Source organism: Amia ocellicauda, chromosome 5 (assembly GCF_036373705.1).
Source record: "Amia ocellicauda isolate fAmiCal2 chromosome 5, fAmiCal2.hap1, whole genome shotgun sequence".
NCBI lineage: Eukaryota > Metazoa > Chordata > Actinopteri > Amiiformes > Amiidae > Amia > Amia ocellicauda.
Genome location: NC_089854.1, coordinates 47643132 through 47659770, shown reverse-complemented (window position 1 = coordinate 47659770; position 16639 = coordinate 47643132). Strand labels below are relative to the sequence as shown.

General features: G+C 42.5%; 1 protein-coding gene and 1 pseudogene across 3 annotated transcripts; one reads left to right on the top strand and one right to left on the bottom strand.

Moving 5' to 3' along the window:
* The window catches only part of LOC136749050 (putative nuclease HARBI1), a 470787-nt pseudogene that overhangs the window by 89897 nt on the left and 364251 nt on the right, over positions 1–16639 (top strand).
* Positions 606–15898, bottom strand: pus7 (pseudouridine synthase 7). Of its 3 annotated transcripts, none has more exons than XM_066705509.1 (17): positions 15780–15898; positions 14647–15128; positions 13953–14037; positions 13720–13821; positions 10830–10974; positions 7670–7687; positions 6803–6914; positions 6369–6446; positions 3169–3297; positions 2866–2991; positions 2671–2732; positions 2180–2340; positions 1970–2096; positions 1644–1745; positions 1397–1526; positions 1213–1304; positions 606–1086 (listed from the first exon to the last, which is right to left on the bottom strand). In XM_066705509.1, the coding sequence occupies exons 2-17, from the start codon at positions 14955–14957 to the stop codon at positions 950–952; spliced, it is 1917 nt and encodes a 638-aa protein (XP_066561606.1). In that variant the 5' UTR covers positions 14958–15128; positions 15780–15898; the 3' UTR covers positions 606–949. The 3 variants fall into 3 exon arrangements, with proteins under 3 accessions (XP_066561606.1, XP_066561607.1, XP_066561608.1); XM_066705510.1 differs by having other exon boundaries at positions 2180–2337; XM_066705511.1 differs by lacking the exon at positions 7670–7687.

The following is a 16639-nucleotide window of genomic DNA, read 5'->3' as shown; positions in this document are numbered from 1 at the left end:
GAGATGAGTGGTACCCGGTGGGGTCTTCTGCTGTTGTAGCCCATCCGCCTCAAGGTTGTACGTGTTGTGGCTTCACAAATGCTTTGCTGCATACCTCGGTTGTAACGAGTGGTTATTTCAGTCAAAGTTGCTCTTATATCAGCTTGAATCAGTCGGCCCATTCTCCTCTGACCTCTAGCATCAACAAGGCATTTTCGCCCACAGGACTGCCGCATACTGGATGTTTTTCCCTTTTCACACCATTCTTTGTAAACCCTAGAAATGGTTGTGCGTGAAAATCCCAGTAACTGAGCAGATTGTGAAATACTCAGACCGGCCAGTCTGGCACCAACAACCATGCCACGCTCAAAATTGCTTAAATCACCTTTCTTTCCCATTCAGACATTCAGTTTGGAGTTCAGGAGATTGTCTTGACCAGGACCACACCCCTAAATGCATTGAAGCAACTGCCATGTGATTGGTTGGTTAGATAATTGCATTAATGAGAAATTGAACAGGTGTTCCTAATAATCCTTTAGGTGAGTGTATATATATATATATATATATATATATATATAGAAAGATTTGCAAGAGAGAACGAGACAGAGAGACCAGACCAGACCAACTGAGAGGGAACAGTTTATTATTTAAGGGCATTTATGCAGCCACAAAACAAAACAGCTTTACATGTTAAAAACATTACTAAACAGATTTCAGATCCAAATTTTTTTAATCCTCTTTGTTCCCTGGCTGCTGCCCCAGCAGTGTGCCATCAGTAGGTCTGTCTGTACTGTGGCCACTGCCAGGAGACCCGACCCACAAGAGAGTCAGCTAGGATTTGCACCACACTATTACTACTCTCACCAGTGCAGGAAAATCAAACAAATATTTCAACTTAATAGTTTTGCCATAATTTACTAAGCAGGCACACAGCCTGGCTCAAGACACACATATACAGACGGCTCAGTACTCAGTTGAGCCAGGTGGTGTTGAGCTGGGTCTGGGTCTTGATGCTGGTATCCATCTTCAGTACCTCTCTGATGGCCATGGTGGCATAGGTGGAAGGGGGCAGAGAGAATTCCATTCTCAGGGCACGATACTGACCCTCTGAAAGAAGAGAGAGAGAGATTCAATATACGGTTTCACTACTACTGAAACACAAACATACACCACCGTGTAGGTCTTCGTGCTAGCTCTGTAAGAGGAAGCAGCAATTAGATGAAAACACTGCACCTGTGGGAAATACAGGGGGGGGCTTCCCCTGCAGCTTCTCAATATCAGTGTGGACCATTGGGATGCGAGGGTCATCATAGCTGATCACCTGCCTGAGAGAGAGACAACAGAAGGGACTCTGTTATTAACCATCTCTGAACCTCCTCCCAATCAGCAGATGGCCGAGTGAGGAAAGTGGACTGACCAGCTGACGTTATGCGGCCGCAAGACAACGTGGCGATAGGCTCCGGACAGGGAGTAGTCCCGGATGCGGTGTCGCATGTTGTCAATGTCCAGACCGTCTGCCTTCAGCATCTCCCTGTACCCCTCACCAACTGCAACAGCAAGAGAATATACTAAACATCGACCCACAACACTGAATGCAGCACTCATACACACTGAACACTGCACTTAAATCAATATTGCATGAGAAGTGGCTCAGTAATACTCACTGTGGTGGGAGGGATAGATGACATCAAAACCAGGCAGGGGCATAACAATGTCATGTATGGAGTGGCTCTCAGCCTCAGCTTTGGAGAGCAGAACTGCCGTGCCTGTAAGAAACATTAAATCGCACTTGGATTGTACTGGATCATAACCCACCCTTTCCAGCTACATGGTGTCTGTACTGCCTTTCCCAGCCACTGCACAGTACCTTACACTCACCTAAGTCCGCACATATTTTATCTTAATTCTTGTTTTTTTAAACAATCTGGTCTGTTTACCGTTTAAAAAAGCAACTGTGGGACCTCCCAAAGTATAGGTTGCCCCGCCTCACCTCCACGCAGTACCAGGTCCCCTGGCACAGCAATCAGCCCGAATGCCTCAATGCGTCGGCTCACCATGCAGTTCCATACGAAGCTCTGATAGCTGTGTATGTACATCAGCCGGTTATTGCGGGGGATCTGTGGGACACCACAGGGGCACTGAGTCAGTGATACACACCACACTGAGACATGCCCAAACGCACTCTGAGGCATTCCCTCACCAGACCAAAGGCAGTGACAATGTTGTTCTTGCCGTGTCTAGCCAGGCCACGCAGCAGCTGCCCCTCCACACATCGCTTCACCGGGAGCTTCCTCAGTGCTGCCTCAGGGTCCTGGGACCGGGCCCACTCCTCCCGGCAACGCACCAGATAACCTTTTTCTGCTGAGGGGGGGCAGTGTAAGAGAGAGTTGTGAGGGGGACAAGACAGTGAGAGATTGAGGGAGTGAGAGGGGAAAATGTAAGAAAGGGAAGGGAGAAAGACAGAAGAAGAGAGACCGATAATAGAGACACTTAGGGAGGTAAAGACTGACAGAGGAAGGGAACATAGCGAGAAACAGGGGCACAGATTATGACAGAAGGATGAAACAATGAAGAGCAGGGGCAGATTACAGCATTAGCACAGGAAATGGAGTGAAGGGGAACCAGCAGAGAACAAAATATTAAAGGTTGACATGAAGGGTGCAGTGAATCCAATGACAGCAAATAAACTACCTCCAGGGCGGGGCTTCAGGATCAAATCCATCACCTCTTTCCAACTGTTCTGCAGGATTGCCCTGATTGACAGGCAAAGAAACACAATCAGCTGGATCTAATACAGGGTTATTTTTATCCACATACTCTTACCTGTCCCTCCTGACACAACCCTTTACCTGTCCCCCCTGACCCAGCCCTGCAGGTACTCCTTACCTGCCAACCTGGTATGTGGGCACAGCTGTAGTGCCAAAGCGCTGCATGCCGTAGTAGTTGATGAAACCGGTGTCCCTTAGGGAGGTCATGGCCTGCTCCACCTGCTGATCAGAGCCAGAGATATTCCTGCAGAGAAATGTCCATTACACACACAAACACAAAGACACCTCTGAGCCACAGATAATCCTGCAAAGAGACATCAATCACACACACACAGAGACGCAGACACAAACAGAAACAACTAGAGCTAGAGATATTCCCAACAAAACAGACAACTTATTTCTTAAGCAGCACCACTCTGACCTGATCACCACAGTGAAGTGATTCCCCTGTAGCTCCCCCAGCTTCAGAGGGTGTTTCTTGTAGCTGAAGTTTCCCAGTTTGAAGTTCATCAGGCACTTGTTGAGATGCGACAGTCTCTGAGCACTGATCCTGCACAGTGATTGTGGGTGAGGGGAGAGTGGAAAAAAACACAAATAACTTCTAAAATCATGATTGTATGCGTCATTTTGGGTTTGCTGTAGTGTATAAGATGTAAAGCACTCTTCCAGATAATTTCTATCATATAAGCAACTTTTAAAACTTCAAAATTATGACGGATGTCAAAAGCTAGCATAATGCAATACATCCTGAAATTGTGAAAGAGCATCATAAACTCCTGGATAGAAAAACTACAAATTCACAAGATGTGTCTTCCCCACAGCAACTTGAGCCATTATTTTGTCATGTTCTTACTCATTGATAGTAATTATAGTTATAACATGATGTTATTCAATTCTCCTTTCCAACAACAAAGGAGATTAATACTCAGTTACGGTATTTCTTAGCAGACGCCTTTATGCAGGGCAACTTACAACTGTAAGTACAAATGTATATTGTGATTTTATACTTGTGCAAGTAAACATTCAAAAAAGGGAAAACTATTAATCTGCAGAAATCACTTTAATCACAGTGCAATCCAACATTTGCATCACTTGCATTATCCCACTTGTCTATGCTGATTTGTATGAATAGGCTCATGCACAATAATGTATGTTACAGCATGTCAGGAGGCGCCAGTTGGGGAGGCAGGGAGAAGAGCCTGGGAGTGTGCAGAGAATGAACAATAATGACAGAAAACGGTAATGGACTTTGAACTTGGCTTTCGGAAGTACAAACTGGATAACGGACTTTGGCTTTGCTGTTGAGCGTTTGTCATTTATTAGTTATATGTTTTAGTTATATTATATGTTATATGTTTAGTTTATGCTTGTTTGATTGTCCGTTTACTTTGCTCATTGCACACTGTGTATAATAAAATCAAGTTGTTTTTTTTTTACACCAAATCCTTCTTGTTGCCCAGACCCCCAGATGCCATGTCCAACAACACATGGTATCACATATATTCAGTGGCTCTCAAAAGTATTCACCGCCCATGGACTTTTCCACATTTCATTGTGTTACAACATGAAATCAAAATTGATTTAATCAGGAGTTTGTGGCACTGATCAACACAGAAAATGTCCATAATGTCCTTTGCTATGACACACCTAATTGAGCTGTGGTGAAACCAATTGTCTTTAGAAGTCACGTAATTAGTTGAATGGAGTCCACCTCCAATTAAAGAGTCCAGTGTGCAATTAAGGTGTCACATGATTTCAGGTTAAATACACCTGTCTCTGGGAGGTCACACCGATGGTTAGTACAATTCCTAACAAAAACTACATCATAAAGGTGAAGAAACATTCAAATCAAATCTGGAATAAGGTTGTTCAAAAGCACCAATCAGGATATAAGATAATTTCCAAGGCATTGAAATGAGATGTGGGACTTGGGACATTATTAATCTTCCAGCAGGACAATGACCCCAAACATACAGCCAAAGCCACACTGGAATGGCTTAAAAACAAAAAGGTCAATGTTCTGGGATGGCCTTATCAAAGCCTATCAATCCAATTGAGAATATGTGGAAAGAGTTGAAAATTGCTATTCACCAAAGGTCCCCATCCAACTTAGAAAGAGCTTGAGCAATTTTGCAAAGAAAAATGGTCAAATGGTCAAAATTGCTGTGTGCAGATGTGCAACGCTGGTAGAGACTTATGCACATAGACTCATGCGGTGAGGTGCCTCTACAAAATATTGACTAAAGTGTTGATTATTTATGCATTACATTATTTTCAGTTTTGTATTTGTAATTAATTTAGAACAACTTGCAGATCATATTTTTCACTTTGACATTATGGACATTTTCTGTGTTGATCAGTGGCAAAAACTCCTGATTAAATCCATTCTGACTTCATGATGTAACAATGAAATGTGGAAAAGTCCAAGGGGGGTGAATAATTTTGAGACAAACTGTACATGCACACACACATTATATTATATATAATATAGTACTATACAGGTCAGTGCTTGGGATATTGTCATCACATGGAGGTCACTTCACATAAGAATGTGAAGGTATATTGCTTATACATGAGGTAATTTAGCATTGCTATTACAAGGGGGTAGACACTTTCCAACCAAGCTATTGCAGTTTTTATTTAAAATATTTCTAGAATATTTTTTTCACTTGGAAGATGTGTGGTAGTATATGTAGATTAATGGGAAAACATATTTTACTGCATTTTAATTTAACAAAAGGTGTACATAGACGTTCTATAGGCACTGTATATAATCTTATCTAATTCTCAAGTTGGTGCATTTTACATTGCACATCACATTTACATGCACTACAATGAAAAATAGTGCCCCGGTCCATGCACAAAGAGCCAAGAGCTGGCATAAACAGTTGTGTTTAGGAAATATAAGGAGTGACTATACTGTACAAAAAATAAATCTCAGACGGATCAACTCTGTAAAATGTTGCTGATAATTCAAGTGATGAAAACGTTGGATTTCACTGAGATCAAAGTGATTGCTGCAGATTGCAGTTTTTTTCCCTTTTCTGAATGTCGGATTGTTTACTTGCACAAAATTTCATTAATCTCTCCTGTTGTTGTAAAAATAATAACTCCATCTTCACTCTTTTTCCAGCAGCTATGGACATTGCAAAGACTTCATGTTGTCTACAGAAACTGAATAATTACTATCAATCAGCAAGACTGTGAAAAGCTCACTTTCAGGTTGACATGACAATAATGAATCGAATTGCTCCTGGAAGAGAAGTATTTAATCCCTATCAGAACATACATACTGTTTTTTGACATCTGCCATGATTTAGTATGTTTTAAGTTTTAAAAGTTGTAATAGGATTGAAATGATCTGGTGCTATACACCTTACCCATACACTACAGCAACATGTAAAAACCCATAAAAGAGGTTTTATGAGTAAAACTCATGAGTCAAGCACATTAAGCTTTATGTCCAATATTAAAGGAATAAATACAATTTAAAAATGTAATTTGTCCCCACCACAGCTGAGCAACTCTGAGACCAGGGCTCACCAAATTGCTCTCAACCACAGGACAGGACATATCCCCTCCCCCACACACCGTTACCAGGCTACATTGAGGGACACTCACTTGAGCACAGCAATCTCCTGCACAGTGATGGCTCTCTTATCCTTGGTGCCCATGTAGGAGATGAGGTTAGGCTTCACTCTGCAGAGAAACACAGAGCTTTCACTGACACCAAAGCCTTTAGGCAGCCACAGACAGCTTCTCTCAGCAAACAGGTAAAGAGCAAGTGCCATGCTTTAACAATGTAAAGCACTCGTGTCTATTCCTTCCATGTGTCCATTCAGCCATTTGATGTTCTAATAGTATAAGGTGCCATCTATTTCAGTGCAAATAAAATGTATATACTGTAGCAGTGGGACCGTGTAAGTTTCAGAGGCAGTGTGTGATAGTGAAAGTGTCACCAAGCAGTGAGGCAATGAGGGAGTGTGGCAATTTGTGAGTATCACGAGTCAGTGTTTGCTGGAACCAGGGAGGCAATGATTAATTAAGGTTCAGACCTGAGGAACTTAGAGAGAACATTGATGGCATCCATGGTGTCCTTGTTCTCCTTGTACAGCACACAGTGACAGAAACTGCCCCGGCTCTTGGGCCAGGAGTGCTTCCGCGGGGCTTGAGTCAGGAGTTTCAGAGAAAAGAGAAAGAAAAAAAGTAAAAGAAAGAGAAACATAAGTAATTACTTATATCACCTTTAAATCAATACTAAAACTTCCCAGAGAAGATAAAGGACCCCTACTTTATACTACTTTCTCCACCATGGCATTTTCTGTTGTGGGGCTCTGAAAGTGTCCGAGGTGTCTGCCATACATCCAACAGTAACATTTAACAACCAGCTGCCCTATGAGGAACTCACAGCATCAGCTGGTCCCTGCACTTGACTATACCCACCTCACACACCCCCTTGCACCAAGCCTGGACAGACATACAGATTCTGTGAGTCAGAGCAGAGCAGAGCTCTACTACCACCACCACTTCTAACACACTGAACACAGCTGGGGCACCTTATTGGACTGACACTGTGATGTCTGAGCTGCCCACACCCACTCAGGACGGAAGCTAGGTTTCACATGTATTGAGCAACTGAAACTCAGACCTGTTTAAGAGGGGGATGGGGGTTATGACCTGAAATACATGCAACTGTGCACATTAGATGCAAAATATAGAATGTTACATAATACAAATATTCAAAGATTACATGATCACAAAGACCACAAAAAGCTACAGAAGTGCCTCCTCTACTATACCTGAACTACCCATATTCCTTAAAGCCTTACACCTGACCACCACCAGAACCCACCCCCACTGCCTCCCCAGGTCACTGTCTCCTTCTCTCCCCCACAGCGGTGAGCAGGGCGAGCCAGTCTTACCTGCAGCAGATCTGACCTCTGTCCACCCAGAGAACAGCAAAAGGAGGACAAAACACCATTACTGAGAATCTGGGCAAAACCGAAACACAACTAGTGTTGAATGTGGTGGTGGGGGGGGGCAGCGAGCATGCAGGGGGTGTTGATGCCGTGCTGTAACTTTTCTGTGACGGCACATGGACACTTGTGATATAATACAGATAATGGCCAACTGCCATTTAAGTGTGCTTAGCCTACCTAGCTGACTGCACACAGAAGCCAGCAACAGTGCGAGTATATTCCGCCAATGCGCTACACAGTGCAGGCCTGGGAAGGCAATATTCTGGGTTCAGGGACCTCTAATTGTAATCCCATATTGTCCGTGTTTGTTTTAAATCTGTGAAAGCGCCCTGTGACAACTCATTGTGAAGGGCACTGTATCAAATAAATATGGAGTGATTGATTGCCATTAAAAAGCACCCTGAACAAAGCACTAATCTCTCCCCAAACACTCTTCCTAGTTCAGCCCAAACATGTGCATCAAGGCCCCTGCTTGAAGTGCAAGCACGAGCTGCACCAGGTGCTGCAGTGTATGTTCCTGTTCCACGTTGTACCTGGCATCTTGTTGTGTATCTGCAGTCTCCTCAATGCAATGAGGAGGGGCTGTCATCTGATGAGCAAAGGTGCTTTACAGAAAGGTTAAGATCTAGAGAGATGAGTTTGGTCACTGGGTGGCTAACTGGAACACACTGGTCTAATTTGGATCTTTCCCTGAGATCATGCAATGCAGTTTACATGCAGCTTACTGCAACCTCCCTCACCATTCCTCCCATACCTTTACCCTTCGAAACCTTCCATCCCTACACCTCCCCGATCCCTGATACAAGGTCAGAATACATGCAATGAGATGATACTGGGTTCAATAATGGCCATGCAAGAAAAACAAATTAATATTACATTACTAAAATGCTTTTATACATACACGTTTTTAAAAGTCTCAGTTAATAGATATTATTACAATTTCACAGGAGAACTTGCAAACAATGTCTAAGGAATGCCCCGGTAAAGGCTTTTTACTGTAATGAAAGCTAATCTCTTGACAAGTACCAAAGCATAATTGTTATTATAAGGAAGACTTGGCCACTGGCTATACATCATTGCTGTTAGGCTGGCTGCTATCCAATCAGAAAACATTGCTAGACCAGACAGCATAAAGCATGAGGAGACAGAGAAATATACTGGTCAGCTGTGGAGATCATGGAGCTTCGAGAGAAAGAGGATAGGAGAGCTAACTCCTTGCTATTGCTCCGAGAATGATCTGTGACGATACAGTGCAGCCAGGGCAGGGACACCACTTTTCAGATAAAAGGTGAATTTTCTCCTTTCTGTGCTCAAGCAAGTACTTACAGTGACTATTTTGTTGCATTACAACCTGTAATTTAAATGGATTTTTATTTGGATTTCATGTAATGGACATAGACAAAATAGTCCAAATTGGTGAAGTGAAATGAAAAAAATAACAAGCGGCACCACGAAGACCAAGAAGCTCTCCAAACAGGTCAGGGACAAAGTTGTGGAGAAGTACAGATCAAGGTTGGGTTATAAAAAATAAAAATAATCCAGAACTTTGAACATCCCACGGAGCACCATTAAATCCATTATTGAAAAATGGAAAGAACATGGCACCACAACACACCTGCCAAGAGAGGGCCACCCACCAAAACTCACGGACCAGGCAAGGAGAGCATTAATCAGAGAGGCAACAAAGAGACCAAAGATAACCCTGAAGGAGCTGCAAAGTTCTACAGCGGAGACTGGAGTATCTATCCATAGGACCACTTTAAGCTGTACACTCCACAGAGCTGGGCTTTACGGAAGAGTGGCCAGAAACAAGCCATTGCTTAAAGAAAAAAATAAGCCAACACGTTTGCTGTTCACCAAAAGGGAGACTCCCCAAACATATAGAAGAAGGTACTCTGGTCAGAGACTAAAACTGAGCTTTTTGGCCATCAAGGAAAACACTGTCTGGCGCAAACCCAACACCTCACTCTGAGAACACCATCCATGTGGGGATGTTTTTCATCAGCAGGGACTGGGAAACTGGTCAGAATTGAAGGAATGATGGATGGTGCTAAATACAGGGAAATTATTGCCTGTTTCAGTCTTCCACAGATTTGAGACTGGGACAGAGGTTCACCTTGCAGCAGGACAATGACCCTAAGCATACTGCTAAAGCAACATTCGAGTGGTTTAAGGGGAAACATTTAAATGTTTTGGAATGGCCTAGTCAAAGCCCATACCTAAGTCCAATTGAGAATCTGTGGTATGACTTAAAGATTGCTGTACACCAGTGGAACCCATCCACCTTGAAGGAGCTGGAGCAGTTTTGGGAAAAATCCCAGTGGCTAGATGTGCCAAGCTTATAGAGACATACCCCAAGAGACTTACAGCTGTAATTGCTGCAAAAGGTGGCTCTACAAAGTATTGACTGTGGGGGGGTGAACAGGTATGCACACTCAAAGTTTCTATTTTTTTTTGTCTTATTTCCTGTTTGTTTCTTCAAAGTGGTAGGCATGTTGTGTAAATCAAATGATACAAACCCCCCAAAAATCCCTTTTAATTCCAGGTTGTAAGGCAACAAAATAGGAAAAATGCCAAGGGGGGTGAATACTTTCGCAAGGCACTGCAAGTATTAATATCCATAATGGACATGAACACACATGCGCTCTCTCCCCGGAATGGGTTGTGGCAAAGGGTGACAATAAACAACTTGCCTTCTTCACTTATTATCTGTCTCTTCCTCTCCCTATCCCTCTGCCTCTCTCTTCCCTCCACCTCTGTCCAGACCTCTGCCTCTGTCATTTATTATTTTAGAAGTTTTAATGTAGTTGATTCCCTTTTACATTTTAAACATTCAAATGCTTTAAACCAATTACAGTCATTGCGCTAGAGTTAAAGGTAAAAAAAAAAAAAAAAAAAAAAGTAGTAACTGCTGCAATAATTTATATAGTTATATGTAATAAAGGAATTGGGAGATTATTAATCAATCAGTGGTTTAATTAAAACGACAACATGAATAGAAGGAATGAAGTGCAGACTAAGAGATTTAGTCACGTAAAACGCAGGGCCCTATACATAACTGATAAGAGAGGGTCTAATAATCCCCCCCCCTCTCTCTTTCTACCTGCAAGTGCCATCTGCCCTGCAGCATGGTAGGCCACAATGTGTTTGAGCCCCTCTCTTTCCTCTGTCTTGGTCTCCAATCCAGGGAACAGGCTCTTCACTGCATGGTGCAGCAGAGTGCGTTGCTCCTTTGTGTCATCAACTACCTGGGAGAGGAGAGAGAGGAAGGGGGAGAGGAAGAGAGAAGGCAGGAAAGAAAAGACGAGAGGTTTATGCGCTTTATGATTTATGCCTGGGTTTACAAAGAATCTGAAACTTTCCGGAAATTTTTCATGGGAAGTTAAGCCCAATTTTTCCCCATTGTTTCCCATTTCCCCCCATCCCAATTTCATTAGAAAAGGTTAGCTTATAAAAGTGAACTTTTCTGAGGGGGAAATACACATAAGGCAATTCTAGGTTTTGTGGCATGTTTTGGTTAAAATATCCCCATTAAATGGGAATCCAGTAGAGCTGCACCCCTCTGCTGCATCACATGTGCAGCTGATTCTCAGACTCTTGCACTAATGCAGTGCTATTGAGCCAATTCTGAATCTAAATCTATGTCCCTGCACACTACTGCACTGTCTGAGCCAAGGACTACATGCTTTCAGGTCAGTTTTGATTACATTTACTGGGGTGGATATATTTTATACGACGTTATTTAAGTAAACTAGCAAATAGGAGTTACTAAACTCATTAACTGACATGTTCACAGTATTTAGAAATTGGTGATTTGGGGTAACCTATAACTAAGTGGATTGGGGCTCTCCAGGACCAGGGTTGGAGACCACTGGCCTAGAATAACACAGGCATGCAAACTTAAAGCTTTGAGCTTTAAACTACAATACATTAACAGGGAAACCTCCAGACATACAATCTATACACTTACAAAGGCATGCAAAAAGCTGGACCCGGCTGATATACACTACCATTCAAAAATTTGTGGTCACTTAATGTCCTTGTTTTCTAAAGAAAAGCAAATTTCTTGTCCATTAAAGTAACAAATTGATCAGAAATACAGTCTAGACATTGTTAATGTTGTAAATTATGATTTTAGCTGGAAACTGCTGATTTGTATTGGATAGGTGTACAGAGGCCCATTATCAGCAACCATCAGTCCTGTGTTCCAATGGCACGTTGTGTTTACTAATCCAAGTTTACCATTTTAAAAGGCTAATTGATCATTAGAAAACCCCTTTGCAATTATGGGGTAAAAAATGGGCAGAAACAAAGAACTTTCTTCTGAAATTCAGTCTATTCTTGTTCTGAGAAATGAAGGCTATTAATTGCAAGAAATTGCCAAGAAACTGAAGATCTCGTACAACGCTGTGTACTACTCCCTTCAAACAGCACAAACTGGCTCTAACCAGAATAGAAAGAGGAGAGGGAGGCCCCGGTGCACAACTGAGTAAGAGGACAAATACATTAGAGTGTCTAGTTTGAGCAACTGGCAGCTTCATTAAATAGTACCCGCAAAACACCAGTCTCAACGTCAACAGTGAATAGGCGACTCTGGGATGCTGGTCTTCTAGGCAGAGTTGCAAAGAAAAAGCCATATCTCAGACTGGCCATAAAAAATAAAAGATTAAGATGGGCAAAAAAACATAGACACTGGACAGAGGAAGATTTGAAAAAAGTGTTATGTACAGACGAATCTAAGAAGAACATTAGTGAGATGCAGACCAAATTAAAAGATGCTGGAGGAGTGCTTTGATGCCATTTGTCAAGCAAGGTGGAGGCAATGTGATGGTCTGGGGGTGCTTTGGCAGTGGTAAAGTGGGAGATTCGTACAGGGTAAAAGGGATCTTGAAGAAGGAAGGCTATCACTCCAGTTTGCAATGCCATGTGGATGGTGCTTGATTGGAGCCAATTTCCTCCTACAACAGGACAATGATCCAAAGCACAGCTCCAAACTATGCAAGAACTATTTAGGGAAGAAGCAGTCAGCTGGTATTCTGTCTTTAATGGAGTGGCCAGCACAGTCACTGGATCTCAACCCTACTGAGCTGTTGTGGGAGCAGCTAGGAAGTGCCCATCAAGCCAATCCAACTTGTGGGAGGTGCTCCAGTAAGCATGGGATGAAATCTCTTCAGATTACCTCAACAAATTGCCAAAGGTCTGCAAGGCTGTAATTGCCCCAAGTGACCCCAAACTTTTGAATGGCAGTGTAGCTTGGAAGCCTTTAAAGTGCAACTTCGATTTATTATTCCTTTTTATGATCAGTTGTCATTTCAGGTAAAATATGGTCACTGCCTTTATATAAACTCACTTTGCTTTAGTCTACCATCATTTTAAATATTTATGTTGAAAAGGTATTTTTTGGAGGGGTTCAACTCATAACTCAAACCTTGATTTTTTTTAGTTCTGTTAGAAGGGTTTGCAATTATGTCTGCTTATGATAAGGTAAAATGTTTGTTTCTGTCTGCACAGCACATGGTAAATACAGCCTATTCAAATAACCCCTAAATTTCCATTTTATTCCCGATAATTCGCCATAATTCCCATTAATTTCCATATATTCCTGTTAATTCCCACGGAAAGTTTCCACCTATGAATATTCTCAAAATCGTGCAACCCTATTTGTGCTGGTCTATTACATCTGGTATTAACATGACGTATGTCTAACTGTGATACCATCAGTGCACAGGCCTTAAACCAGGGGTTCTCAAACTCGTACAATTGACAACCCCATTTTCAAACAACTATTGTGACCCCAACACTATATGTATTAGTTATTTGTCAGCTAAGTGTGGTCTGGGGGGGTGGTAGTGCTGGCTAAGGCAAGAGAGGAGAATTACTGCCTTAATCCTTTGCTTATCTCTGTGCCTTTTATATGTGTATGTCTCTAACTTGTATAACCTGTCTGGCTTGTCCTATGTGTGTGCGTCAGTGTGTCTCTACGCATTTCTCACCTTTATAGCCACACTGCCCTCCTTGTTCTTGAAATGCTGCAGCTCCTCCAGTTGCTGTTTCTGCTGGTCGGTAAGCACTGCCGATACATCCAAAGGGGGGTCCTGCGGGGACAGACAGAGGAGGAGAGCAAAGTGCAGAAAGCACATATTTCAAACAACAAATGCTACAAATCCCCAACACACATTCCAACAATCCACAACAATGCACAGCCACAAACAGCTCCCACACTCACCTCTGTATCCACAGGCACGCTCAGGTTGTCCAAGTACACCGTCACGCCTTCTTTGTTGATCTCGTGCACCACAAAGTCTGAGTACCTGTAAGGAGAACAGGGCCATGATAAATCAGAGCATGCTGCATTACTACCCCATCCTTTGTAATTTGAACACAGAACAGTAAGGACCTTGGCACAGTGCAGGTTGACCTCAAAAGGCCAGACAGCACTGATTCCAGTCTGGGCAACAGACCCTAAGCTTAAAAAAAAAAAAACTAAAAATGTTGTTTCAGTTTCAACCCAAAACTCTGAAATTATGAACCTGGCCAGTTCTGTAAATTAAACGCCATTGGTCAATTAATACTATTTAAATCACAATTCTAAAGCCTGGAATCCCCAGCTAATTACACAGATACACTCCTACCTCTATACATGTTCTTTCTCCTTGTTATTTGTGGTCTCTCTCTGATGTATGTTTGTTTTCTTTTAATTTTGTAAAAATTGTTTATCCTTACTTGTGTAATCTTTATATTTTTTAATATACATATTTTATTGATTACCGATTAATCAAACTATTTTTAAACATAACACACTCTGTGGGTGGCCCTTACTAAAGGTGCTATAGACTAGAAATCAAAAAGAGTGATTTCTGAGACTGTGCCAGTGGGTGACAGCTGAACATGGCCTGGCACGCAGGGAGCCTCTCTCTCACCTTTCTTTCAGGATGCCAGAAAATCCTTTATGGTCGCTGATGAACTTCAGGATGCCAACGTCCCTCTCCATTAATCCATGTTTCATCATATCTGCAAAGCTCTCACCATCCTCTTCCACCCCATTTCGTAGCTCCTCTATCTCTCCTGGCTCTTCCTCCTCCCCTTCTTTATTCTCAGGGCATTTCTCTTCTCTCCCCCCAATCTCCTCCCCCTCCACTCTGACCCTCTTGGGGGTGTAGGGGGTCTCCTCCTCAGGACAGGACCTCTTCTCCCTTGTGGGGAGGGGCACTGTGGACTCTGCCACCTCCATAGGGTGCTCAGGGGCAGTAGACAGTGGAGAGAAATGCGGTAGGGATTGTGGACACACACAGGATGTGCTGTACAAAGGATGCTTAGATCTCTGTTCCGTCTCAGGGGCACTCTTCTCAGGCAGGGGGGGTCACAGGGGTGCAGCCTAACAACAGGGAGAATGTGCACAGCACTGCAGAGACAGAAACAGAGATCACCATTAGTGCCCACCCAGCAGCAAACCGTATGAGGGGTAACTTATTGTATAGACATGTTTGGTTAAAGGAGTAAAAAAAAAAAAATCAGTACTACAATATTAGATTTTTCCACAATAAGTCTCTAAATGTAGTACTTTGTTAAAACCGTTTTCACCATAGCGTCAATAATAATATGTATTATTATTCATAGAGGAGCTTATGCGGAAAGTGTCCAGCTCTACATTACAATATTGATGCGGGGAGTCCTCACAATGACCGCCTGGCAAAATTACACAACAACCCATGACTCGTTCACCAACCACAGAACACTTAACACAACAAGACAACTATCCATCTCATTGTGGAGAGATTCAGTTAATCTCGAATTTAATTTATTATTTTCGAAATGATATGGTTTTAACAATTAATATTACAGCTGTTTCACAAATTCGCTGCTTGTTATGTTAGAGCAGAACCTGCATTATTATTATGTTTCCTAATAACACAGGCAGCCATCGTGGAACCTTAGTTACTGTCCTACATAATACCAAACTACACAATATATCTGAATATTATTATATAGGAGGAGTACCACCACAGTTATTATCACTGCGTTTTCGGATGCTATTCTGTAAAGGCCGCCTCACCTTATCAAGCTCGAGCTCGCAGCTCTCAGTCTGCACAGTACGCGAGGCCCCAGTTTGTTCTGTAGCTGCAAGGAAACACGTGCGCCTCCGCTCCCGGAAACATGCACAAGCTTTTCAACCTTCCCACCCACCACATGTCATTCGCTGATCAGGGTGCCAATCAAACATCTCTCACGCCTCTAAAACCCTTCCAGCTCCTCTGTCCATACAGGTTAATTGCAATATACAATACATTATATACATACGTTATATAGATATACAGACAAACACACTATGTTTAATCTTGGAAATTATGTTATCATGAAATAGCTAAAAAACATGAATTAAAAGAAGTGGAAGTGACGAGTTTATTACTTGTTGATTTAGCTGAGTTGATATGTGTGTTTATATTACCTATGGGAGGGTCCTGTGAGCATAACTGTAAATAGGCAGTCTGCCTTAAATATTCCCTGAAAACTGCTTTTGCCAATACCGCTATTCAGTTTCATTAGTACAATTCTGCCCGGTCCTGAGTAGCAAGTAGCCACTATGCATTTCCTTTGCTGCTGCTGCTGCTGCCGCTACCCCAATTTGTGTGAATGTGTTTCTGCACTAATTTTGATTTTGATTCCGGCCCAGTGACCGGTCCTCTATCCCTAGTTCCCGGGCCAGGGTTTTTTAACATCCAATCATACACACAAACGGCTGGGATCAACTACAGTTATAGCGTGCCCGAAGAAAATCAACCACTATATCAACAAGATCTCCCTCTCCCGTCATGCTGACAGTTCCTCCTCAGATTATAATACTTTTCCAGCCCATTCTCTTAGAACAATCTCAGATCTGACTCCCGGGGCTGCTGAACTGTTAATATTTCTGTC

Coding starts and splice junctions, on each gene's coding strand:
- pus7 (XM_066705509.1), bottom strand. CDS start 14,957: ATGGAGGTGGCAGAGTCCACAGTGCCCCTCCCCACAAGGGAGAAGAGG. Junction 2,992..3,168: donor CACTTCACTGTGGTGATCAG/GTCAGAGTGGTG, acceptor ATTTCTCTGCAG/GAATATCTCTGGCTCTGATC. Junction 1,746..1,969: donor GGACCTGGTACTGCGTGGAG/GTGAGGCGGGGC, acceptor TGTTTCTTACAG/GCACGGCAGTTCTGCTCTCC.